The sequence below is a fragment of the Leptonychotes weddellii genome, chromosome 2 (genome assembly GCF_054177405.1).
Source record: "Leptonychotes weddellii isolate Sample4059 chromosome 2, ASM5417740v2, whole genome shotgun sequence".
Taxonomy (NCBI): Eukaryota; Metazoa; Chordata; class Mammalia; order Carnivora; family Phocidae; genus Leptonychotes; species Leptonychotes weddellii.
Window position 1 is genome coordinate 148,691,556 of NC_138370.1, and position 27,917 is coordinate 148,719,472.

General features: G+C 36.7%; 1 protein-coding gene across 3 annotated transcripts in view; it reads left to right on the plus strand.

The window, feature by feature from the left end:
* Window positions 1-27,917, plus strand: part of PDS5A (PDS5 cohesin associated factor A) — a 132,664-nt gene that overhangs the window by 96,411 nt on the left and 8,336 nt on the right. For 2 of the 3 annotated variants that reach the window (XM_031027021.2, XM_006732321.3), the window contains exons 24-32: window positions 2,639-2,762; window positions 3,061-3,265; window positions 3,784-3,898; window positions 14,746-14,878; window positions 15,452-15,571; window positions 17,339-17,401; window positions 18,135-18,280; window positions 19,697-19,805; window positions 23,547-23,899. In XM_031027021.2, coding sequence (XP_030882881.1) covers window positions 2,639-2,762; window positions 3,061-3,265; window positions 3,784-3,898; window positions 14,746-14,878; window positions 15,452-15,571; window positions 17,339-17,401; window positions 18,135-18,280; window positions 19,697-19,805; window positions 23,547-23,899 — 1,368 coding nt within the window. Of the gene's footprint in view, window positions 1-221; window positions 457-2,638; window positions 2,763-3,060; window positions 3,266-3,783; window positions 3,899-14,745; window positions 14,879-15,451; window positions 15,572-17,338; window positions 17,402-18,134; window positions 18,281-19,696; window positions 19,806-23,546; window positions 23,900-27,917 lie in introns of those variants that run through there. The other variant, XM_031027023.2, reaches the window with a different exon arrangement.

Here is a 27,917-nt window from a genome sequence, read left to right on the forward strand (position 1 = left end):
CTCACTTGGGGTTTTCAGCTCAATGATGGAATGTTTCTTTTCTAAAAAGACCAAACTTTTTCCAGTGAATGTTTAGTCATAATCACTATATGTTACAGTTAGCTTCAACATTTTTGGTTCACTTAAGCAAATATCTGTTGAAATACTACACTTTGCAAAACACCATGAAAAGCATTGCAGCAAAAACAGATAAGATTCAGTTCCTACCTTTTACCCTGTAGTATAGTGATTGGACAAGGTGGGTGACTGGATACCACGAAAAGAATACAAGCTTCAGTGGAGGGGTTCAAAGGAGGAAAAGTCACAGCCCTCCTGGTGGTTTGCAGAAGATTAAAACAAGGTTCTGCGAATGCAAAAAACCAAATTGTTTCCATTTCTGCACATTTTCACTGTGTTGTGAAATCACCATTTCTTTCTGTTCATTTTAAGATGAAAATAAAAGCAAATTTTTCATGACCCTTGTTTGTTTCAAATTCTTGATTTACTAGGGTCCAGGAATACCAACAGATAAAACTACAGAATTCTCCTTGTGATGCATTCCTACTTTAAAATGTGTTACTACAGGACAAATTTAACTATTCATTTATGCATTCATTATTTATTGAGTACTGTCATCCTAGGTACTGCTGTGCTTTTTTTTAAAGGTATAAAATCTCTCCTTCCAAGGAATGTTCATTTTAATGGAGGAGATTAGGAAATGAGCAAATTACGGTAAAGATGCTGAATGCTTTGATAAACTGAAGAAAACCATGGAAAATTGTCTTTATCATAGAATAAGCCAAGGGTATTGTAGGAACAGATTAGAAGATTAGAGCTGAGTTAGGGATAATAAGTTTTACATTTGGGGAAACTGTGGCAAAGGCTTAATAATGAGCTCTTATAAAGCCGTGATAAATAGGCAGAATCCTCAATAGAGATGAAGACTATGAATTATCAGTTTACCTTTTTAAAAATGTTTAACATCACTAAATACAATAAATACAGTTTAAACTTAGTGATACCTCTTGACTATCAAATCAGCAAAAATATTTTTTAAAGTAATCACTGTTTCATGGGTTCAGGGAAATGGGTCCCCTCATTACTCCTATTAATATAAACTGGCACAGTCTTGGCAGGACAGTTTGGCATTTTGTGTCTAGATCCTTATAAATGTTACCCTTTTGACTCTATTTTTACACTCATGAAATAATAAAAGAATCATACAAAAACATACATACAAACATGTTCTTTGCAGCATTTTTAATCACAGAAAATAAGGGAGTGGTTAATTGTGGAACACACATGTCATGAAATATTAGGCAAATCTTAATTAGGTATTATATATGCCATGGTTTAGCTTGAGCTCTAGAATCAGAAACTTCTAAAACTTTCCACTCCATTTACCAAGTGTGTGAACTTCTACAAATCACTTTTCTAAGCCTCAATTTGCTCACTTACAGAGTGAAAATTAGATAGTGTTTGCACAGCCTAGCACAGGCTTAAGCACCTAGATGGTGCTATTTTTTTTTTTTTAATTCCTGAATCATTTGTCTCAGAAGCCATTTGAAGTTCCCTCAAGAATACCAGTGTTCGGGGCACCTGGATGGCTCAGTTGTTAAGCGTCTGCCTTTGGCTCAGGTCATGATCCCAAGGTCCTGGGATCGAGCCCCGCATCGGGCTCCCTACTCTGCGGGAAGCCTGTTTCTCCCTCTCCCACTCCCCCTGCTTGTGATCCTGCTCTCACTGTGTCTCTCTCTGTCAAATAAATAAATAAAATCTTTAAAAAAAAAAAAAGAATACCAGTGTTCACTCCGATAATCCTGTAGTCCAGGAGTGCCATGTTGTCTCCTCTTGTATGCTAATGATGGACTCAGCCAGCTCTCCACGTTTCCTGAAGTCTTTAAAATGTCATAACCATACTGTGTTTAACATAGAAGTTGAAATAACACTCACTGTCCTTTCATCTCATTCATTGTCCCATTTTACCAGTTAGGGAGTAAAAAACTATTGGGCGGGGGTGGAAGGGCTGGACCTCCTGGGGGGGGTTTTTTGGCTACAAAAGGAAGTCTGCCCCAGAGAGTAGGTGCCCAGATAGACACTGGCTCTCATTTCCATATCCTTTCCTCTTAGATATTTGTCTGATACATCCCTTTCTGTGGTATAAATCAGCTCCCCATTGCTAGCCCCTCCATTTCATCAGTCATAGGCTTAGGCTAGATTTTTATTACATGTGTGTATGTATGTACATGCATTTAAAAACTGTAGGAAACATTTAATATGATAGGTGATTTAATCAAGTTTTTTACAACGAATGTGTATTCCTCTTAAAATGAGGAATACCATTCCTGATGTAAAGAGTTCTTGGCATTGCAGTTACCGTAGTTGTGATCATAAGTAGAGCTGCTTGGCTGTGGTAGAGGACCTACACTAGAACATAACTAAAAATGAAGGCAGATAAATTTATCATTAGTCACAATGATTTGAGCCTTTTTCCCCAGTGTTGAGTTCAAGGACTCAAAGTAGCTTTCCCAGATTTGTACATGATGTTATTTTAAGCATAAATTATGCTAAAGACCTTAACACCCAAAAAGGGATCAAAGCATTGTTATGAATGATAATGGTTATAGGAAATGTTTATTTCTTTTTTGTTTGTTTATAGTAAATCTGATATGTCTCGCTTGCGATTAGCTGCTGGTAGTGCCATAATGAAGCTTGCTCAGGAACCTTGTTACCATGAAATTATAACCCCAGAACAGTTTCAGCTCTGTGCACTTGTTATTAATGTAAGTAATCCTCTTATTTTTGTCAATTACTTGGTCTTCAAAGTTAAATACATTTACTTTCTGTGAATACAGATCCATTTACTGTGTGCACAAAAGGAATTGGTATTATAACTATTCTAACTAAATATCGTTTAAGTATTGTTATTTATTCCCCAATATAATCATTTTTTTAAAATGAAGACTTTTGGGACAAACTGCTCTTTAGTAAATGTTTCCCAGTTTTTTTCTTAACTGGGTTATTTTGTCATGGTTTTAAAAGTACTAACATTTAAGTATTTTTGGTTTTCTGCTGCTGTAGGATGAGTGCTACCAAGTAAGGCAGATATTTGCTCAGAAGTTGCATAAGGCTCTCGTGAAGTTACTACTCCCATTGGAGTATATGGCGATCTTTGCCTTGTGTGCCAAAGATCCTGTGAAGGAAAGAAGAGCACATGCACGACAGTGTTTACTAAAAAATATCAGTATACGCAGGGAATACATTAAACAGAACCCCATGGCTACTGGTAAGTAATTGTGAAAGCTCCAAGTGTGCAAATGTATCTTGTGAGTGTATCAATTTATAGGGGGGTTTTATTTCCTATATTTCCATTGTAGTATATTTATAAAAACACTACAATTTTAATTTTTATAGAATTCTGTTGCTATAGTTAGGATATACTTAACATCTAAAATCCTGGTTTCTAAGTGCTATTTATAATGTATAAAACTGTTTGGAGGAATTATATTTTTCTTATGGGATCAGCAGTGTGACTTGATTTAAACACACTGCTCATATGTCAGAGAGTAAAGAATTATTTTCCCAGCTTTATCAAAGACTCACTGTATAATCTCAAATTATTCTTTTGGCTTTAGTAGCTTTCAACATTGAAATGTATTTCACTATCATCTAGATAGCATGTTGCCTGTAATTTTAAAATAACTGAGAAAAAATATGGAAACTGAAGTGGTTAGAATGCAAAACTAGAGAGGGATTTTATAAAAGCTATTATTACTATTGTTAATAATAATGTTTTCACTTTAGAGAAATTATTATCACTGTTGCCTGAATATGTAGTTCCATACATGATTCACCTGCTAGCCCATGATCCAGATTTTACAAGATCACAAGATGTTGATCAGCTTCGTGATATTAAAGAGTAAGTCATGTTGATTTTCAAGATTTTTAAAAATTTTTACTTACTGAAAAGATAAATTTTTTCCTGTTACTATTCCCATTAGAATAAAAACTTCTTTGTGGCTTTATTATAAATTTCATCTTACAAAATTTTTCCCATCTGTCAGGTTCTTTTTGATTCTTTTGTTTCCTGTTTGCAATTAACTGAGTTTTTGAAACAGGTTGGTTTGGTTGTTTTCGTTTTTATCTTATTTTGAGTATTTGTATTAAGATGGGTTTCAGTTACTTTAGTTCGATAATTTAGAAAGCCATGTAGTAAAAATTTCTCTTCTTGAAACTAAACTTTACTTTCATACTCAAAAGATGCCTTAAAAATATGCATGTACACGTGAAATATTCTGTGGCAGGATTATGGTAGTACAAAATTAGGCTTGTTACACCAGTCACAGAGAGATTTGTATCTAGTGGAAAGACAGCAAGTAAGCAATTAAAAAACACTTGCTGAATAACTGGTACTTCTTGTGTATGATACAGGGTGAAAGAGTGAGAAGCAGCCTAGGTTTGTCTACAGATGACCTCCAGGAAACTTTTTTTTTTAATGGGAAAAAATTGATTTATTTTGCTTTTAAATTCTACACAACATTTTACTGAAAATGAACTGATTTTTAATCTACAGATAAAAGACTCTAAATGGTACACAGGATGTTTTTTACAAGTTTGGTTTTAAAATAGATTTGAATTCACAGTAGGTCTTACACAATGATTTCAATAAATCAGGCACTCCAGAACACAGTGTGGAGGTGTAACAATTATGTGATGACTTCTTAATAGTCCAAGGGTATAAAGACCTTTGAAAGAAATTAATCTTTCTGCAGTATTAACCCCTAAAAGCAATTTTCCTTTATAGACGACAACAGTATTGTCAGTTTCATATACTTTTACTTTATAAAAGAACTCCCAGAGAAAGAAATTTCTGGAGGTTTTCCCAGATACATACAGCTATATTTTCTGTTGTGCTTACAACATCTGCAAAGTGTGGCACATCCAGATCCAGATTCTTATGATCAAGGGCACTCATAACTGCCTCCTCCATGTACTCTCTGAGGTCGGTCAAATTCATAACCATTCCTGTAACAGGATCAGTCTTTATAATTGTGCCCATAGTCATTTGGATTGTTGCATTCCCCAAACAATTTCAGGTTTTCTTCATTACTCAGATTTGCTTTAGAGCCGATGGGTTGCACTGAGGGAGACGAGGTGGGACAGTTACGCCCAATGGCCAATGGCAACCACATTGATTGCCTTGCCTCTGACCTCCAAGAAACTTTAAAGCGGTATTTACTTTCTGTCCTGTTATTATGATTTTGCTTTGCAGTCTTAAATTGGTACCTTCAACTTGTATTTAAAATTATCATGAGGGCGCCTGGGTGGCTAAGTTGGTTAAACTTCTGCCTTTGGCTCAGGTTGTGATCCGTCCTGGGATCGAACCCCACATCAGGCTCCCTGCTCAGCGGCGAGTCTGCTTCTTGCTCTCACTCTCCCTCTGTGCCCTTGCTCGCTTGCTCTCTCTCTCAAATAAATAAATAAAATCTTTAAAAAAAAAATAAATAAATAAAAGTATTATGATTTTTGTATGTGTGACATTAAACCTTGTTCCTGATCTAATTTAAGATTGTAATCAACATTTATCTCTACCTCCTACAGCTTTCATCACTGAAAATATGTCAGTATCGTAATTGGAAGAGATATTATATCTTGTCCAACATTACTGTTAAGCATTGAGCTGTTGAGCTCCTTATATTTTGAAGGCTTGTCATTTCATTGTTGTTGCTTCCAATACATCATTCCAGTAATACTGTCTTTCCTTTCTATTTCAAATGCTTGAAAATAAGTCTACATTTAAAAAAAAATTTTTTTAGGGCTTTTAGTTGATCTATACTTTAAGAAGCCACATAATTAGGTTCTAGTCCCAGCTGCATAATGAAAAACTTTACTTCTCTGGCCCTCAATTGCCTTACCCATAAAATGCAAGAGATAAAATAATTAATTCCCAAAATGTCTTCCAATTCTTATTTTTGTTTATCTTGTAAATGTTTACATTTGTATTTACAATTTTTTTTCTTTAAAAACTTTTAGTTTGGCGTTTCCCAGAAAGCACTTCCATAAAATAAAACACAAAGTCTATGTTAAAGGACGTTTTAGCATATTTCAGTTGCAAAGCAGTGATGTGGAAGAAGGATTAGACTTAAGAGAGTTAACTATGATGTGGGAAGAAGAGTACTGACGTACAGGAAGTAATTGGAGTTAGATTGAAATTACTGGCACATGTTTTTTTGTTCTGTCTAGCATGCAACATTTTTTAGGATCTTTAAACAATTTTAATTAGCATGTAATTTGAAGTGTTAAATAATATGTTTTTCAAACTGATTTTTAACTTTGTGGTAATTATTAACTTATTGTGTCACTATTTGCTTTGGTATTCAAAGTCTTTCATGGTTTCATATAAATTTTAGAATTATTTCTTCTAGTTCTATGAAAAATGCCATTGATAAGGATTGCATTGAATCTGTAGGTTGCTTTGAAATAGTATGGACCTTTTAACAGTATTCTTCCAGTCCATGAACATGGAATATCTTTCTATTTATTTGTGAGTTTTCAATATCTTTCATTAATGTCTTATGGTTTTTGATATATAAATCTTTCTTTCACCTCCTTGGCTAAGTATATTCCTAGGTGTTCTTCTTTTTGATGCACTTATAAATGGGAATGTTTTCATAATTTCTCTTTCTGATAATTATTAGTGTAAAATATACAACAGATTTTTGTGTATTGATTTTGTACTCTGCCACCTTATTGGATTTGTTTATTCTAACAGTTTTTTGATGGAGTCTTTCGGATTTTTTGTGTATAATATCTCATCTGCAACTAGTGACAGTTTTACTTCTTCCTTTCCAGTTTGGATGCCTTTTATTTCTTTCTCTTGCCTAATTGTTCTGGCTAGGACTTCCAATACTTTGTTGAATAAAAGTGGTGAAGAGTTGGGGCGCCTGGGTGGCTCAGTCGTTGGGCGTCTGCCTTCGACTCGGGTCATGATCCCAGGGTCCTGGGATCGGGCCCCGCATCGGGCTCCCTGCTCAGCGGGAAGCCTGCTTCTCCCTCTCCCACTCCCCCTGCTTGTGTTCCTCTCTCACTGTGTCTCTCTCTGTCAAATAAATAAAATCTTTAAAAAAAAAAAAAAAGTGGTGAAGAGGGTCATCCTTGTCTTGTATGTTCCCTCTATACCCACTTCATTGAGAGTTTTTATCGTAAATGGATGTTGAATTTTGTCATTTACTTTTTCTGCATCTGTTGAGATGATCATGATTTTCATCCTTCATTTTATTAATGTGGTATACCACATTGATTCATTTGTGGATGCTGAACCATGCTTCCATCCCTGGAATAAATTCCACTCAGTCATGGTATATGATCCTTTCATTAATGTATTGTTGAACTCAGTTCGCTAACATTCTTTTGAGGATTTTTGCATCTATGTTCATCAGAGATATTGGCCTGTAGTTTTTCTTTTTTGTGGCATCCTTGTCTGGTTTTGGTATCAGGGTAGTGCTGGCCTTGTAAAATGATTTTGGAAGTCTCCTCTTTTCTGGATGAATTTGAGAAGAATCAGTATTAATTCTTCCTTGAATGTTGGTAGAATTCACCAGGGAAGCCATATGGTCCTAGACTTTTGTTTGTTGGGTGGTTTTCAGTTATTAATTCAATCTCCTTACTAGTAATTGGTCTTTCAGATTTTCTATTTCTCTGTGATCTAATCTTGGTAGGTTGTATATTTCTAGGAATTTATTCCTTTCTTCTCAGTTCAGTTTGTTAGCGTATAATTTTTCATAGCATTCTGTTATGATCCTTTGTATTTCTGTGGTATTAGTCATAACCTCTTTCATTTCTGATTTTTGAGTCCTTTTTTCTTGGTCATTCTAGTAGCTAAAGGTTTGTCAATTTTATCTTTTCAAAAAAACAGCTCTTAGTCTCATCAGTATTTTTTCCTATTGCCATTTTAGTCTATTTCACTTATTTCTGCTCTAAATTTTATTTCCTTACTTCTACTAACTTTGGGCTTCATTTATTCCTTTTTTCTCCTAGTTCTGTGTGGTGTAAAATTACTTTGTTTCCGGAGATGATAGGCATTTATCACTATGACCTTCACTGTTAGAACTTACCATGTTTGATGCTTTTGCTATATCCCATAAATTTTGGTTTGTTACATTTCCATTTTTGTTTGTCTCTAGATATATCCTTTATTTCTCTTTTGATTTATCCTTTAACCCATTGATTGTTCAGTAGCATGTTGTTGAATTTCTACATACTTGGCTAATTTTTCATTGTTCTTTATGTAATTTCTGATTTCATACCATTATAGTCAGAAAAGATGCTTGATGTTATTTCAGTCTTAAATATATTAAGACTTGTTTTATGGCCTAACATATGATCTGTCTTGGAAAATGTTCCATGTGCACTTAAGAAAAATGTGTATTTGTTGTTTTTGTATGGAATGTTCTGTAAATATCTGTTAAGTCCATCTGGTCTAATATGTCGTTTAAGACCAATGTTTTCTTCTTAGTTTTTTTGTGGATGATTTGTTCATTGAACTAATTGGGGTATTAGAGTCCCCATATATTGTAAATTATAATAATTATATAAATACTATTGTATTTCTCCTTTTAGGTCTGTTAATATTTGCTTTATATATTTAGGTGCTCCTATGTTGGGTGCATAAATATTTACAAAGGTTGTATCTACTACTTTGTTGACCCCTTTCTTATTATGTAACATACCTTTTTTGTGTATTATTACAGTCGTCGTTTTAAAATGTATTTTGTCTGCACCTGGGTGGCTCAGTTGGTTAAGCAACTGCCTTCAGCTCACGTCATGATCCTGGAGTCCCAGGATCGAATCCCTCATCAGGCTCCCTGCTTAGTGGGGAGCCTGATTCTCCCTCTGATCCTCCCCCACTCATGCTGTCTCACTCTCTCTCATTCTTTCTCTCAAATAAAATGTTTTTTTAAAAAAAAGTGTATTTTGATACAAGTGTAGCTACTAAAGCTTTATTTTGGTTTCCACTTGCATGTAATATCTTTTTCCATCTCTTCACTTTCACTGGGTGTGTCTCTTGTAGGCAGCATATAGATGAGTCTTGTTTTTTTAAATCCATCCAGCCATTCTGTGTTTTTTGATTAGAGAATTTAATCCATTTACATTCAAGGTAATTATTGATAGGTATGTGCTTGCCATTTTGTTAATTGTTTTGTGGCTGTTTTTGTAGTTCTTCCCTGTTCCTTTCTTCTCTTGCTTACTTTTTATGTGGTTTAATGACTTTCTTTAGTGGTATGCTTATATTCCTTCCTCTTTATCTTTTGAGTATTTAATATAGGTTTTTATTTCATGATAACCATGATGCTTACATATCATATAACAACTAACAGCAGTCTGTTTTAAGTCGATAACTTAAGTTTGATCCCATTCTAAATCTCAACTTTTTTGGGAATACAAGCAGGGGGCGTGGGAGAGGGAAAGCAGGCTTCCCACAGAGCAGGGAGCCCAGTGTGGGGCTCGATCCTAGATCCCTGGTATCATGACCTGAGCCGAAGGCAGACATTTAACGACTGTGCCACCCAGGCACCCCTAAATCTCAACGTTTTTTTTAAAAATTATGACATGCTATTTTTTATTTTATTTTTTAAAGATTTTATTTATTTGAGAGTGGACGAGAGAAGGAGCAGGGGGAGGGAGAAGCAGACTCCCCGCTGAGCAGGGAGCCCAATATGGGGCTTCATCCTGGGACTTGGGGATCATGACCTGAGCCGAAGGCAGACACTTAACTGGACTGAGCCACCCAGGTGCCCCTAAATCTCAACGTTTTAACTCTGCTCCCCACATTTTATGTTTTTGATGTTATATTTTGAATCTTTTTATCTTGTATATCCCTTAACTAATTATTGAATCATAGTTATTTTTACTGTTTTTGTCTTTTAACCTTCATACTAGCTTTATAAGTAATTCACTACCTTCACCATACTATATATTTACCTTTCCAGTGATACTATTTCACATGTGTTGTTTTTACTAATTAGGGCCCTTTCTTTTCTGCTTAAAGAAGTCCCTTTGACATCTCTTTGACAACCATTTTAGTGGTGATGAACTCCTTTAGCTTTTACTTTTCTGAAAAACTCTTTCTCTCTCCTTCCATTCTGAAAGATAATCTTGGCAGGTAAAATATTCTTGGTTTTTTTTGTTTTTTGTTTTTTTCCCCAGCATTTTGAATATATTGTGCCACTCCCTCTTGGCCTGCAAAGTTTGTGCTGAACAATCTGTTAGATAGTCCTATGGGGATTCCCTTATATGTAACTTTTTTTTTTTCTCTTGTTGCTTATAATACTCACTTCCTGTCTTTGACTTTTGACGTTTAATTGTAATGTGTCTTGGTGTAGGTCTCTTTGGGTTCGTATTTTTGGGTCTCTCTGGGCTTCCTGGATCTGGTGTCTGTTTCCGTCCCTATGTTCAGGAAGTTTTCAGCCATATTTCTTCAAATAAGATTTCTGCCTCTTTTCTTTTTTCCTCTTCTGGAAGCTCTATAATTCAAATATTAGTCCATTTGATATCCTTTAATTTCCTGAAGCTATTTTCACTTTTTATTTCATTATTTTTCTTTTTGCTGCTTTTATTGAGGCTGACTGATCCTTATTTTCTGTTTCATATCTAGTCTGCTTTTGAACCCCTTTATTGTGTTGAAATTTTCAGTTCCATTATTCTTCAGCTTTGTGATTTCTGTTTGGTACTTTGTTAAATTTCATCCCTGTTGAAGTTCTCACTCTGTTCATCCAGTCTCCTCCCCAGTTTGGTGAGCATTTTATGACCATTACTTTGAACTCTTAATAAATTTACTTATCTTCCTTTCATTAAGGCTTTTTTATGAGGTGTTATCTTATTCTTTCATTTGGAACATATTCTTCTGTTTCTTCCTTTTGCTTGACCCTCTGAATTGGTTTCTGTACAGGAGATGAAACACCCATCTTTTCTAGTCTTGAAGGTGACCTTGGGGAGGAGTTGAACCTTTTCATTCAGCATTACCCAGCTCTTGGTCATCTCTCAAAACTTTGAGTTTATCCAAGCAACCTGTTATATTTTTAATAGCTCCCAGTAGTTAAGGATGTGCCAAGAGCTGTCAGTGTCCTCTAATGGAGGATCTCTGCACCTAGATTCAGACTGACTGGAAACCAAACCTTCAGGCAGCTGCTTTTAAAAGTATGCAGATATATACAATCCTCAGGGGCCAGGAGCAGAAGCCTCACTGACCACCAGAGCCAGGCATCCTGAGGGATGTCTGCTAGGTGGCATTCACAAAAACTGGGGTTCCAAATGAGTATATGAGTTCCTTTCTGGGAGACACCAACAAGCTGGAGAAAGACTGAGAGCACCAGATGGCATCTATGGCCTTTGTTCCTTGAGGAAGCACCACAGGCCACTAAATGCGTGGCAAAGCTAAGTCCTGCCCTTAGTCCAAAGCTCCAGGATGAAGTGGCCTGTTGACAGGAAAAACTGAAGGGATGCCTCAGTCCGCTGTTTGTGCAGTGCCCTGAGGGTGGTAGCCTGCCAACAACTGTCCCTCCGATTACCACAGTCCCTTGGGACCCTGGAATGCAAGCCCCTCCAGCCACCACAGCCAGGTGATTAAGGGGTGCCCCCTGAGCATCAGGCACTGGACTCAAAGCTCCCTTCCACGAGAACCGGCACTCCGGAGCACGGCAGAGGGTGAGCATGAAGATAGCACCTGTCCTCCGAGGTCTCTGGGAAGGATTTCAGTCAGCCTCTAGATGATTGTTTTAATTAGAAACCTGCACCTCAGGCCACAGTTATGATGATTAGCTAATAGGCCTACTTGACAGAAAAACCAGGGTCCTGGGTCAATTGCCTCTTGCTGTGTCCGGGAGGGGTGGTAGCTGGTAGCTCTTTAGGCATTCTTTGTGCATTAGTTACAGTCCTTTGGGATCCAGGAACATACGCCCCACTGGCCATGAGTGTCAGGTGATGTAGAAGTGTCCCTTGGCGGCAGTCACAAAAACTGGGGCACCAGGAAGGGTTCTGAATTCCTTTCTAGGTAATCATTACATTCCCATGTGACCAGAAACACAAGCTCCTCTGTTCTCCAGAGCCAGGTGTTCAAGAGATGTCCCTCTGGGCAGCACCCACAAAAATCAGGGCACCAGACATGTGTAAAGGTTCCCTTCTGGGAGCTACTCATCCTCTGGAGCACAGCAAAGGGAGAATGCAAAGATGGCACTCCCCAGTCTCCATCCCTGGAGAGTGTTCCAGCAGGCTCCTAGATGTGTAAGTTGAATTAGATGCCTGCCCCTCAGGTGAAGGTTTTAAGCAGGTTAACGTTTTTCACTAAATTTAAGCTGCTTCTGAGCTGGGCCCTGGGGCAGGTCAGTTCCAGCACACAAACCCTTTAAGAGGCATTTCTCAGATTGCTAGACTTGTGGGTCCCACTGTGGGACATTTCGGGGATTCATCTCTGAAGTTCCTGTCTTAGAAGTTGGGGTGACCAATGTGGGGTTTGAACCTTTCACTCCTCAGGAAAAAGCTCCAGGTATTTTGAGTTTCCTCCCAGTTGTGGGTCACAGCACCTGGGGTGGGGTTCATGGTGAGATTGTGTCCTAGCCTCTCCTACCCACTTTGATGTGTTTTTTTTTTCTTGTTTGCCTAATGTGTAGTCATCACTCAGTCAGCGTTTAGGTTTTTTAAGAGGAAATTGGTTCCATATGTAGCTGTAGATGTGGCATATTCCTGAGAGAAGGTGAGCTTGGGGTCTTACTACATCACCATCTTGAATCAGACCAAGTTCTCGGTTTCTTACTGATCTTCTGTATGGCTTTTCTATCCATTACTGAAAATAAGGTATTGAAGGGGTGCCTGGGTGGCTCAGTTGGTTAAGCGTCCAACTCTTGGTTTTGGCCCAGGTCATCATCTCAGGGTTGTGGAATCGATCCCTGCATCAGGCTCCACGTTCAGCGGGGAGTCTGCTTGAAGATCTCTCCCTCTGCCCCTCCCCCCATTTGTGCTTACTCTCACGCTTTCTGTCTTTCTCTCTCTGAAATAAATACCTACATCTTAAAAAAAAGAGAAAAGAAGGTATTCAAATTTCTGATTATTACTGCAGAATCCTCTATTTCTCTTCAATTCTGTCAATTTTTGCTTCATGTAATTTTGGGGCTCTGTTAGGTTTGTATGGCTTTATGATAATAGTATCTTCTTGCTGAACTGAACCTTATATCAGTGTAGTACTTCTGGGTCTCTTACAATCTTTTTTTTTACCTTAAGTCTGTTTTGTCTGATCACAAAATAGCTACCAGCCCTCTTTTGGTTATCATTTGCATGAAATATTTGTATATTTTTTTATCCTTTTATTTTAAGATGCTTTGTGGTTTTACACCAAAGTGAATCTCTTGTAGACAGACATAGGTGGATCTTTTTTTTTTTCCTCTCCTCTTTTCCCATTCTGATCTCTGCCTTTTAATTGGGGGCTTTTAATCTATTTTCATTTGAAGTAATTACCGGTGAAGAGTTATTTCTGCCATATAGCTATTTGTTTTCTCTGTCTTATATATGTTGTTACTTAATTTCCTTCATTTTTTGTATTTACTTGTTTTTTGTAGTGAACCTTTTTGATTCCCTTTTCTGTGTATTTTTAGTTATTTTCTTAGAGATTACAACTAATACTCGTAACAACCTAGACTGAATAATAGCAGCTTAGTTTCAATAGTATACAAACACTTTGTCCTATACAACTCTACCCCTTTCCCTTTAGTGTTGATATTGTGATAGAAATTATATCTTTTTACATTATTTCCATTTACATAGATGTAATTATTACTTACGCATTTGCCTTTAAAGTCTTTATGTAAAAATAGTTAAAATTGAAAGTACAGTAATGCTGGCTTTTATATTATGTGGTTACCCTTTACTATTTGCTAGTGTTCTTTATTTCTTATGGTTTTAAGTTACAGTCTGGTGTCCTTTTATTTCAGCCTGAAGGACTCACTTTAATAGTTCTTTTAAAACAGGTCTACTAAAAATGAACTCCATTAACCTAGTGCTAAATTTCCCCCTTACAGTAGTCCCTCAAAACATTTACATAGAATATAGGCAAGGAAGTACGCATACATTATCATCAAATTATTTCTCCCCTATTGATGCAGTAAATCAGTAAGTCCCATGGCTGCCTGAGAATCATCCTGAGAACTTACTACAAACAGGCCTTACCCTAGATTTGTTGATTTAGGTTCCTCAAGGATTCTAATGTTCATCCTGATTTGGGGTTCACTTTTACTTTAGAAATTCAGGTATTCCCTTCAGATACTTTATGTATTAAATGAGTATACAGTATAAGTGGAAAAGCAAAAATAGTTTGAGTTGTGACTGCTTAGCTGAATGACCGGTTACTGTGCACATGCAATTTGGAGTCATGTCACAGCAGAATTCCATGCAAATACTAGACCTGCATAGTTTGCAAATAGTCAAAAGAAGAAAGACTGCTGCCTGCTGGTTTCCTCATCATTGCTGGGCAGTGATACATGTCAAATCATCTAAATGTCTATTGAATACCTACAGAATGAATCTTTACATGCCTTGTGAAACTGTCAGACTTCCTTGTATTAAGCTATGTTTTCATTTTTAATATTTTATGGTTTAGTTTATATTTCACTCTTACTTTGTTATATCCAGACAACAGACCTTCCCAATAAGATGTCTAATCCATTAAGCAAAGCACCTACTTTTAGTTTCTTTTAATAGGCGAATATGTTTATCATTTAGGTGCCTATGGTTCATGCTTGAAGTTTTAATGACAAAGAATGAAAACAATAGCCATGCCTTTATGAAGAAGATGGCAGAGAACATCAAGTTAACAAAAGATGCCCAGTCTCCAGATGAATCCAAGACAAATGAAGTAAGATATGTGTTAGGCCAGCGTATATTAAGATAATTAAAGGAAAAAATGTTACAGTCCTTGTCCCACTTGTTTTTCCTATTACATAATAAATTAGATTACAGAATGTTCATAAAAATACATATTTATGGTCAGTTTTATTGTATTTTATTATAATTGAATTCTATTATTGGAGGAATGTTTATTACCCTGAAAAGGACATTAAAATTTCTACAGAGCAAGGGGATAAGAACTAATAAAATTTACTACTCTGCTGTCTTACAAATCTTTAATAAGTCACAGACAAGTAGATACTCCTTTTTGTATGTTTCCCTTGATTTGGTTTGGTTTATTTGTTTTTAATGCATACTCGGCATTCATGTTGATTAGGTAAAGGGTTATTTTGTTTGTTTGTTGTTTTTACCAGGAGGCTACATAAGAAGAAATGCAAACACAAATGTGAAATGTTCAAGGAATAAATAATATCCACATATCCCTCTTTTCATTTCATTTTATACATTGGGTAGAATTGGTACTTGAGGTTATTTTGTGCTACTGAAAGTTATATATGATCTTTCTCTCTTTCCTCCCTAGAAACTTTATACAGTATGTGATGTGGCTCTGTGTGTTATAAATAGTAAAAGTGCTTTGTGCAATGCAGATTCACCAAAGGATCCAGTCCTTCCACTGAAATTTTTTACACAACCTGAAAAGGTAATTTTTTTCTCTTCATTGTTCCAACCACACTAAACTAACTTAAATTTCAGTTACCATCAACCCTAGTGGCAAATAGTGGATTGTCTTGACTACAGAGTAAGAAATAGCTCTTTGTATTTATATCAAGGAATGGGAGATTGTCTTCCAAAGCCCTGAACAAATATCATTCTCACCTTACAGAGTAGGAGAATGCAAATCAAGCTTTATGGTGATATTCTTGCATGAGCTATTCCTTCTGGATATTTCTAGTATTTAAGAGGAGTTTTCAGATTTCTTAAATTGCTTAAATCTCACTTTATTAAAACACTGTATTTTATCAGGCAAGAAATAAAATGTTTGGTACAGTGTAAATATAAATATAAATGAAATAAAATGTTAGAATTAACAGAATTGGGTCTCGGCGAATGATGTATTCTAATCAGCAGCTTCTAAGTTCAGGGACTTTAGACAGTTAACTCTTCTAAGCCTCAGTTTCTGTCTCTCTAAAATGCAGGTGATAATACCTATGAACAATTATTAATACTTGTCTATAATTTTATAAGAGTTTGTCACATAATAAGCATTCAGTAAATGGTAGTAATAATACATCATTTGTTGTGCTATCAGCAAATTAAGTTTTCCATCTAAGTAAATTTTCCAGCTAACTAAAGCTCTTTGTTTTTCCAACTAATCAGAATTTAAAAACTTTTTTTAGAAAAAAGTTTTCTACTTATTTACTGCTTTAAGGAAGTATTTGGAAGTTTAACCCTCCTGTGCTTTGTTTCGAAAACAGAATCCTAATTTTTTTTTTTAATTAAGTAGGCTCCACACCCAGCGTGGGGCTTGAACTCAGGACTCTGGGGTCAAGAGTCACATGCTCTACCAACTGAGCCAGCCAGGTGCCCCCAGAGTCCTAAGTATTTTTAATTGGAAAAAATACATCATTTAAAAGTTTTTATACATTTTCAAACCTTAAGATACGCTTCAGAATATTCAGGGTAATACCCTCCCTTAGAGTATTTTACAGAAGAACATAAGTGAGATCACTTAAAAAATTAATAAACTTCTTGGTCATAGTGAATCACTTTAGTTATGTGACAGCATTGTGGTTTATGTGTGTGCTATTCCCGGATATTTAACAGAAGCATCAAAGGATTCTTAAGTTTCATATAGATAAAACTTTCAAGAAAGTACCATCAGTGTCCACATTAGGTTTAATTCATTTATTAACTAGTAAACATCACTGCCGCCAAAGAACATTATAACTCAATTATATTTTGGCAGTGTATTTACATGCCAAATGTAAATTTGATTTGGACAGTCTTCTTACGGTTCTAAGAAACAATATTTTTAATTAAACTGACAATTTTTTTTTTCAATGAGGGTAATTTTCTTGAGATCAAGTGTGAAGTTATTTTAGTGAATATTAAGTGCTTAATATATGTACTGTACCATTTTGGATGCTTTGGGATCCCAGATGAAGTAAATTTTACAATAGAGTAGAGAATAATCTGGAGACTATTTGCCCTGAATTATATGAAAAAAATAGGAATGTGTTTTATTTAAAATGTGATTTAAGTAATTGAACTCTGATATTTGCCAAGTCTTATGTGCCATTGAGTTAAAGCTAGACTTAATGACATGGTTCATTAAATATGCTTTATTTGAGGAATTAATATGTATGCTGGCCCAAATGTAATTGTTATCATAAGGCACAGTGCCTGCAAAGTCGTATTTGGACAATAAAAATACACATGTTCACTTGTTTGTTTGTTTGTTTTGTAGGATTTCTGTAATGACAAAAGTTATATTTCAGAAGAGACTAGAGTACTTCTGTTAACAGGAAAGGTATTGTGTACTAGATAATTTGGAAATCTTTATCTCATGTGTACATTACTTCTGATGTACTTAGAAATAACTTTTAAAAGCCCCATGGATTTTATAGTTCCTGATTCTTAAGGACCATATTGTGGATTATGTAGCATCTAAAGCATTTGTTCACTCAGGCTTTTTTCTACCATAAGCAACTCTTGAATTACGACCATGTGTTCTCATCAGTACTAGTAGGCTTCAAGTTACTCATAATACACAAAGCAGATTTTCTTGAAAAATGGTATAATAAATTTAGATATGAAGATTTTAAAAAATAAATAATTTTAAAGTATTAATGAGCTAGATAATTTATATTCCATAAAAGTAACATGACAGCTAAAAGAGCAAAAGAAATTTAATTTTTGATAAAAACAGTGTCTAAACTATTATATACATTTAATAGTTTATAAGACATTTTATTATATCTTATATATTTTTGCTGTGTGTTTCAGGGGCACTTTTTATTTTGATTGACCACTAAGAAATAAATACTGCCTAGTTATTTTTAAGTAGAGGTAATAACTTGTGACTTGTAATTGTATTCAGACAAACCCAATTTTGCAAAATTATCATTTCTAATAAGTTTAGAATTTAACTTTCTAAAGTAACAATTCCTTGGCTTAGGCTAAACAGCATCTTTTACATGTGTCTAAATTTATGTGAATTCCTTACAGTAAGGTATAAAATAATATGCATATGTAATTTTTAGCCAAAACCTGCTGGAGTACTAGGTGCAGTAAACAAGCCTTTATCAGCAACGGGAAGGAAACCGTATGTTAGAAGCACTGGAGCTGAGACTGGAAGCAATATTAATGTAAATTCAGAGCTGAACCCTTCAACCGGAAATCGATCAAGGCAATTTTTTTTCTCCATTTGTTTTTGTTACTATCATTCACTACTTGGTTCAACTTTTAATTTTTACCTAAAGCACTAGATTACAAACATAGACTTTAGGAAACATTTTGGCATAAAATAATAGCACTGAGTTTTAGTAAAATTAATGATGGAAATTAAGAGTGCACAATTACATTTTGAACCCATATAACATTCTAAGTATGTAAAAAACTAAAATGGAACAAATTTAAGAGTTTTTTTTTTTCTTAAGATTTTATTTGAGAGAGAGAGAGAGAGACCAGTGTGAGAGAGAGATCTCAAGGGGGGAAGGGTAGAGGAAGAAGCAGACTCCACACTGAGCAGGGAACCCGATGCGGGACTCGATCCCCAGAATCATGACCTGAGCCGAAGGCAGATGCTTAACCGACTGAGCCACCCAGGCGCCCCAAATTTAAGAATATCTAATATATTATAACTAATTTTCATGGAAATGTTTATATAAGAAAAATGAACACTTAGGAAAACTATGAATATAGAACTCTTAAATCGAATTTATGTGCTTTTTAATGTTTAACTCAAATTAGTATAGCATGAGTTAAGATGACATTATTATAACATTTCTACTTATAAGAATATTCCATGTTTATTTTAACATGTCTTTACCATGTTAGCCACTGCATAAAAATTTCCACCTAACCCTACTCTTATCAACACTAGAATTTGAAGCTTTTAAAGATTTTATTCTTACTCATGAAATTTTAAGTATAAACTCAATTTATGTTGTTTTAAACACATTCTTAGCAGTAGAACCCCAAAATATAAAATAAATTAACATGGAACATCTGTGGTTTACAGAAATGGTGAGTCTCAAACATCTCCCCTGTGGCCTCTTCTTCCAGGCCCCTCCCTTGCAGAGCATTAAGAACACAGACTGGAGGGGCACCTGGCTGGCTCAGTCAGAGGAGCATGCGACCCTTGATCCTCGGGGTTTTGAGTTCGAGTCCCATGTTGGGCGTAGAGATTACTTAAAAATAAAATCTTAAAAAAAAAAAACACACACAGACTAGAGACAACTGTACTATACACTATCTGTAATACATCTATCACTGTATTTTTACTTTGTGTTAGGGTTTCCTACCCCTAAGAGAAAGTCTTAAAATAGTTGTATGATTTTGTTTCTAGACAGCTAATCTTTCTGTCTGGCGGTTTTAGGCAGTCATTTGTGTCTTACATTAGTAAGGTTAAAGGGAATCAGTAACATGATATAATACAGCAGTGGTCTTATAACCACAGAAGATCTGAATCTTGCTAATGTTGCTTCAGTTGGCTGGGCTTCGAAACTAGCGTAAGCTTCTGTTTCCTTATTGGTTAGTGAAAGGGTAGGCTATCTGTCCATGTGGTGAAATAAAGAAGCTTCGGTTTATTTTTCTTCAACAGGGAACAGAGTTCAGAGGCAGTAGAAACTGGAGTTAGTGAAAATGAAGAGAACCCTGTGAGGATTATTTCTGTCACACCTGTAAAGAATATTGACCCAGTAAAGAATAAGGTAAATTTTTAAAATTTAACAAATGGAATTCTCCCGGAGATTATTACAGTTTCATGGTATATGTTAAGAAACCCCCCACTTGACAAGTTAATATATACTACCTATTCTACATTTGTGTGTACCACCTCTCACTATACTTACCATGCTTCCACTGCCTACATCCACCCATTTCAAGAGTTGATGTAGCCACCTTTAGTAGTGTCCTTCTCCCACACTACTACTCCCAAAACTTGAAAGACTAGGAATTGAGAGTTTTTGAGATCTTACTTTCAAGTTTATTGACTCCTATAAGAGATATATACACTGTTTTTTTGGTTATATTTTTTAAAAGTTAAATTTATGAGTTAACCTTTTAAAATGTATTTGAGTTTCTGTTTAACGGCTACATTCTTTATTGTTGACCTTATAATTATGGCACCCAATTTTAACAATTTTGTGGCAGGAGAGAAACACTGGTAAGAATCAGACCTGAGTCTGAATCCTGGCTCTGCCACTCATTGGCTGTGTGTCCCTGAGCTTCATTAAACTATAGAATGAGACCGGTAACTTACCTCAGTAGCAATGGTATGGAAATAACTATTACTTCTTTTCCTACAGAATCATATTCTCAACATATTTATCTTTGTATTGCCCACCATATATTTATAGTATTCATCAAATGTTTTAGGAATCGCCCTCGGATACATAAAATACAAGACTATACAGTTATTCCACAATAGCTGAACTATGCAAACTCATTATCTGAATTCAAACTGAATAGATGGTGATACATTTTTAGATCAGTCTCTTACTATTCAGCCTCTTGCTGTTTGTTATCTGAAGTTCAGTATGTCAGTAGATTCAGGTAACAGGGAGCCTCTCACTGTCAAAACTCTTGAAATTCGGAAACCAATAGACTTGAATATTGTGGGGTTCTTGTATAGAATTAAACATTTTGATGTAAACAGACTTACATACAAAAATGCATATTGCCACAGACATTCATTTAAACGTACTTAAATGTGTAGGAAGAGGTGGTACAGGGATAAAAAGTTTTTTCTGGCACAAACAACTATCTATAACTATTCTAGCCTGTGATATAAAATTCTATGTAAGATATAAATTGATGTTATATGTCAATTATACTTTAATAATAGATAAATGTGATATTGAAATTGTAATTTTTGAGAAGCCAAAATGTTACTTTATGATTAATCTATAATAGTGTTCCAAACCCTTATTTTAACTTTTTCACACTTCCAAAGAATTTTTAAGAATGTTTTTTTTTTTTTTTCCCTTAAAGATTCCGTTCATTTATTTGAGAGAAAGAGCAAACACGAGCAGGGTGAGGGGCAGAGGGAGAAGCAGGCTCCCCAGTGAGCAGGGACCCTGGGATCATGACCTGAGCCAAAGGCAGACACTTAACCAACTGAGCCACCCAGGCGCCCCGCCAAAGAATGTTTTAACAAATTCGCTATAGCCTTGAACACACAGGGGTTGTATTTTGACAAAACTTAATCAGTTCCCAGTCAGGTCTCCCGTAAGTTGTCGTCATTTCTTTCCAAAGTCTGCTAGGCTCAAAAAACTATCTTGTTGGTATACTAAAAGAAGATAAAGATCGAAGAGAATGTTTCTTGCTGACCAATTTTTCGAAGAGATTAATGCGTAAACCAGTTGATTATGTGTATAAAAATTATCCAGCAAATCAGATATGGGTGTTTACAGATCAGGACATCCTTGGGGCGCCTGAGTGGCTCAGTCAAGTGTCCAACTTGATTTCAGCTCAGCTCAGGATCTTGGGGTTGTGCTGTTGAGCCCCACATCAAGCTCTGTGCTGGGTGTGGAACCTGCTTAAGATTCTCTCTCTCCCTTTTCTACTGCCCCTCCCCATCTCTTAAAAAAAAAAAAAATCAGGACATTCTCTCCTGTTACTTACTCTGTGAGGGAAATCAAACTGTAATATGAAGGATGAGTAAGGGAGGTGGTTAAAAGAAGCAAGACATAGCCCATGGATTCAGGCAGGCAATGTTACCAGTGTTGGCCTGAAGGAGGCTTCTTTTTCTTCATACCTGTGGCTGACCAATGGGTTTCCTCTTTCATTTGTCTTTTAATGAGTTCTTTAAACATGTGCACATGTACATAATATAAGTGTGTAAATACAGTCATGTGCATGATTTTTATTGCAGCCTTTGTTCCTTTTAAAAAGTAATCTGTATCGGGGTGCCAGAGTGGCTCAGTCGTTAAGCGTCTGCCTTTTGTTCAGGTCGTGATCCCAGGGTCCTGGGATCGAGCCCCGCATCCAGCTCCCTGCTCAGCGGGAAGCCTGCTTCTCCCTCTCCCACTCCCCCTGCTTGTGTTCCTGCTCTTGCTGTGTCTCTCTCTCTGTCAAATAAATAAAACCTTAAAAAAAAAGTAATCTGTATTAATTTTTTTCTTGTCTTACATTTTCACCTGTGTATATACATAAATATTTCCCTTCCCCTTTTTTGCCACTACAAACAATGTTGCATTAAAAATTAAATGTGCATCAAACATTTACTGGTGATTTTTTATTTCTATGGGCTTACTTTCTAGTAGTGGGATTGCTGAGTCAAAGAGTAAAATGTATTGGGGGCGCCTGGGTGGCTCAGTCGTTAAGCGTCTGCCTTCGGCTCAGGTCATGATCCCAGGGTCCTGGGATCGAGTCCCACATCGGGCTCCCCGCTCGGCGGGAAGCCTGCTTCTCCCTCTCCCACTCCCCCTGCTTGTGTTCCTGCTCTCGCTATCTCTCTCTCTGTCGAATAAATAAATAAATAAATAATCTTTAAAAAAAAAAAAAAAAAGAGTAAAATGTATTGCAGATTTTAGATATTTCCATATTGCTTCCTTGAAAAAGTGAAACACTTGACATTGCTACCCAGCAAGGGGGAACACTGATTTGTGAATTTTTTCACTTAAATTACTATTTTCATGAGTTTTCATTTAAGTAAATTTTCTTGAATCATGAAAGATTTATAAATATTTTTTACCCAGTCATTCTGAAAAGATTTTCTGGGGGAAATGAAAATTAGTTAATTGAAAAGATTAACTGATTTTTTGGACAATGATAGTGCTCCTTTGTCTTCCTTTAATCAATTTGAATTTTATCAGTTAAAATTATGTCTCCTAAATATCCTCTGTATAAGGTCACTTTCGACTCTAAAAACTATTAAAGTCCATTATATGGTATATTAAAATGGGATTTTATTTGAACATTTTAGATGACTTAACACATATATTTGGTAAACTAAAAGAAAAAAATGTTCAGAAAAAAAGTAGAAGGTTAATGATTGCAGCAAAAAGTGACAAAAATTAGAATGTATGAAGGGAGTGAGAAATTGAAGAACCTTATGTCATAGAATTACAGAAATTATTATAGTCAAAGGAGCATCATAGATAAAGAGCATATTCAATTATGCAAGCATACTCCCCTTTTTTAAAAAGTGATAAATTTAGAGCATACCATCGATTAAAAGGACCTTTTCATTTAGAATGAGTGTGAAAGCAAAACTGAGTAGATTTTCTCTATTTATACCACCTGTGCATTTTAATAAGCATTTATGGCATAGATTGTACATGCTAAGCCCCATGGCAGGTCCTGCTCTCAGGTCCTTACCCTCAAGGAGTTCATTAGAAGACTTGGAATTCCAGCTCCTCGAAAATACTTTCAAAATGCTTCTTTCCAGTACAGATCATTGATATATAAGGAATTTATGTTTATAGAATTGTTTTGTGCTCTTTTAGGAGATCAATTCTGATCAGACTACCCAGGGCAACATCAGCAGTGACCGAGGAAAGAAAAGAAGTGTAGCAGCAGCTGGTGCAGAGAACATCCAACAAAAAACAGATGAGAAAGTAGACGAATCAGGACCACCTGCCCCTTCAAAACCCAGGAGAGGGCGCCGACCCAAGTCTGAATCTCAGGGCAATGCAACCAAAACTGATGACATAAACAAACCTCTGGGCAAGGGAAGAAAGAGAGCTGCGGTCAGTCAGGAAAGCCCTGGGGGTCTGGAAGCAGGTAACGCCAAAGCGCCCAAACTGCAAGATGGAGCCAAAAAGGCAGCACCAGCAGAAAGACAGATTGACTTACAAAGGTAATGGACACCTTTCTTTCTGGACTGTGAACTTAGACATTTTGTTTTATTCTTAGTATGTGCCGGTCACCCCCAAACACCTAGGCATTTGGGACTGAAAACTGCCCTTGGTTTTCCTGAGTAGGTTATAATGGCATTTTTTGATCTCATAACCTCCAGGACGCCAATTTGAAGAGTGATCTTGTTTCTTTTGGTTAATTTTTAATTAGGATATCATGTTTTGTATTTCTGCTTACTAGCAAGGACAATATTAAATTTTGCTTGGTATCCTTCACATGGTTACATGGGCTTTACTTAATTTAAAGGGCTACCTTTTGGGTAAAAAGGTCTCAGAATGGGGTGCCTGGGTGGCTCAGTCAGTTAAGAATCTGCCTTCGGGGGCGCCTGGGTGGCTCAGTTGGTTGAGCGACTGCCTTCGGCTCAGGTCATGATCCTGGAGTCCCAGGATCGAGTCCCACATCGGGCTCCCTTCTCAGCAGAGAGTCTGCTTCTCCCCCTGACCCTCCCCCCTCTCATGCTCTCTCTCTCTATCTCATTCTCTCTCTCAAATAAATAAATAAAATCTTTAAAAAAAAAAAAATCTGCCTTCGGCTCAGATCATGATCCCAGGGTCCTGGGATCGAGCGCTGCATCGGGCTCCCTGCTCAGTGGGGAGCCTGCTTCTCCCTCTCCCTCTGCTGCTCCCCCTGCTTGTGCGCTCTTGCTCTCTGTCAGTAAATAAATAAAATCTTTAAAAGGGGCACGGTGTCTCAAGTCATGACACACAAACAGGTATATCCTGCTCTTGAATTCCTCTTGTTTGAGTTAATTTTAATATAAGTCAACAACTTACCTCTTCCCCCCACTCTCCATTGAAACCACCTCAGAGCTGCTCATCTTTGATCATTCTTGGGCTGGGACTTCAGCTTCTCTACCCTGTAATGGTGGTGTTCCAGCTGGAGATCTAGAAGTTGGCTCCTTTGAGACCTGGCCTACAGTTAGAATTTAGCCCTACCCCCTTCTTTTTTCTTTGTATGTCTGTACCTAACTCATCTCTCCTTGAATTAGACTGTAAGCATCTGAATTCCTTGTAGGAAAGAGACGGTTTTGATCATCTCAGGATGATCCTACCATCGTGCTTCAGTATTTTTATAAAGTATAGTGTTGCCTTGTGTTAACAAGTACATTTTTAAAATTACCATTCATGTTAAATCTTCTTATATTTTAAGTGTCTCAAGCTACCTTTTACGACATCTCATGGGAGCAGATTCAGGCCCAAACCTGATCTAAGTAATGGGTGTTTCTCCTACTCACTTGTAGTTTTATGTGTAGTAAGTGTAATAATGAAAGCTGTTGGGGGCAAAATTCATTATTTTTCTCCTCAGATCTAGATCTAGATCATATTTAACCTCAGCCCCCTCTTTGTCTTCAGTAAGACAGCATAATAATAGCTTCTTCAAAGGACTGTCCTAAGAATTAAATGGATCAGTAAATATAAAGCACTTAACCAAGTGCCTTTCACAGAATAAATGCTCAGTCATTGTTATAGCCATTGTTTTGAATTCTAGAGTCTCTACCCCTTAATACACTTTTCAGTTACACAAAAGTTGAACACTTTCCTTCGAGGTGGCCAGAATTTTCTGAAGGGTTTCTAAAATTCTATTCTAGGTGTTCCATTAGTACTGATCATCACACACAGGCCACTTGAGCCACCAGACCTTGTCTCTGATTAGCACCTGGTAAAGCCCCCTGCTCTGCTTTTGCTGCACCATGTGCCCCAACATCATCAAACCAACAGAAGCGGCTTTGGTGCCAGAGACTGGTTAAGAATAGCATTGAGCCTTCTTGAAAATCTAAAAATGTCTTGAGTGAAAAACACCTTAGAAGTCTCAAGTATGCTGGCTGTTAGGTCACGGGGGGCAGTGTATTAGCCAAAACAGAGTTCTGTGATGGTTTTATATTCTCAGTGAAGCTAGGTGGTTAAATTAGATGTTCTTGACAACTCTGTACTGTGTTAACTGTGTAGAATAGATCAAATATTTTGCACACATGTTTCAGAAACTTGTGATTGAACTGTCTGCTACTAATTTAACAAAATATAGAAGTACATTCTGAAACTTTCTCCCAAGCTTCCTTTTATCTTTTCCTAAACCTAATCTACAACTCTGCCTTTACATTCTAGCATTATGACTTAAGCTTGGAATCCTGAGGAACTGTTGAGTGAAAGCTCACTTACTCCACAGACTGTACTGCTCATGCTCCCCTCTTGCATAGAGTTGAATGCCTTGTAGGCACACCAGTATTGCTGCTAGTACTTGTCGTTCGTTCTTTTAACAAATACTCAGCTGATAAGAGTGTGAGGCATCATGCTGGGTGTTGGCAACACAAATGTATCCAAAGTAAAAAGGTTCTTGCCCTCAAAGAGTTTATTTCCCTAGCTTGTCACCTCCAGAAGAAACCAGAAAACTTTCGCATTAGTTGATAACAGTAAAAGTATAGGACTTTTTTGGTAATTACTGCATAAAACAGAATGAAATTCCGACACATGCTACAACATGGATGGACCTTAAGGACATTATGCTAATTGAAATGAGCCATACCCCAAAGGACAAATACCGTATGATTCCATGTAGATGAGGCACCTAGAGCCATTACGTTCGTATAGACCAAAAGTGGAATGGTGGTTACCAGGACGAAGAGGGAGTAGGCTTTAGTGTTTAGTGGGTGTACAGAGTTTCATTTGGGGAAGATGAAAACATTCTAGAAATGGATGGCCTTGATTGTACAACATTGTGAATGTACTTAATGCTACCATGTACTTAAAAATGGTTAAAATGGTAAATGTTAGGTCATACAGATTTTACTACAACAAAAAAAGTGCTACATAGGAATAATGATCTCTAATACTAATATAGTACTGATTATGAGCCAGGCTCAATTTTAAGCTCTTTGTTAACCTATTAAATCCTCAAAACACCTCTTTGTGGTAAGTTCTACCATTATTCCCAGCTTACAAAGAGGAGGAAACCCAGGTATAGGGGCCCCATGTAGCTTTTGGTCTCTGCTTATATAGTGGGGCCAGGATTAAACCCAAGCAGTGTCCTCCAGAGTTTGTAACTGCCATGCTATATTGTATTTTAAGGTAAAATTAGTCTGTTTTTTTTTTTTAATATTTATTTATTTGACAGAGAGACAGCGAGAGAGGGAACACAAGCAGGGGGAGCAGGAGAGGGAGGAGCAGGCTTCCCCGCTGAGCAGGAGCCCGATGCGGGGCTCGATCCCAGGCCCCTGGGATCAAGACCTGAGCCAAAGGCAGACGACTTAACAACTGAGCCACCCAGGCGCCCCTAAAATTAAGTCTTAATTCTAAGGCACTACACATGCGCACAAAACTGGTATAACAGAGAGTACTTTGAAAATACTTGTATTTTTTATTTTCTTGTATATCTTAAATAGCTAATGTAGTTCGTATGTGTAATAGTTTCCATAATGGAGTACATTTGCATTGTTGATTTTTATAACTCTTATGTAAAAAGCTCATTTATTTAGTTAGTTATATTTAAATTTATTTAAGTAATCTCTGCAGCCATTGTGGGGCTCGAACTCAAGACCCTGAGATCAAGAGTCGCATGCTCTTCCAACTGAGCCAGCCAGGCGCCCCTAAAGCTATTTTATTTAAAATAACCACAGGTTGGGGCACCTGGGTGGCTCAGCCGGTTAAGCATCTGACCCTGGATCGAGCCCTCATCGGGCTCCCTGCTCAGTGGGGAGTCTGCTTCCCCCTTTCCCTCTGCCTTTTTCTCTCTCTCTGTCTCTCTCTCAAATAAAAATAAAATCTTAGGAAAAAAACAATAAAAATAAAATCTAAAAAAAAAGCAAAGAAACACCTGTTTAAAATAACCACAGGTTAAGCCAAACAGACCAACTATAGTCCTCTTTCACAGTACATGCAAACAAAAGCCCCTGCATGTTAGCGTCAGAGAGGAATAAACCAAGCAATAGATCAGAGATTCTTGAAGGTGGCACACTTGAAGTAAAA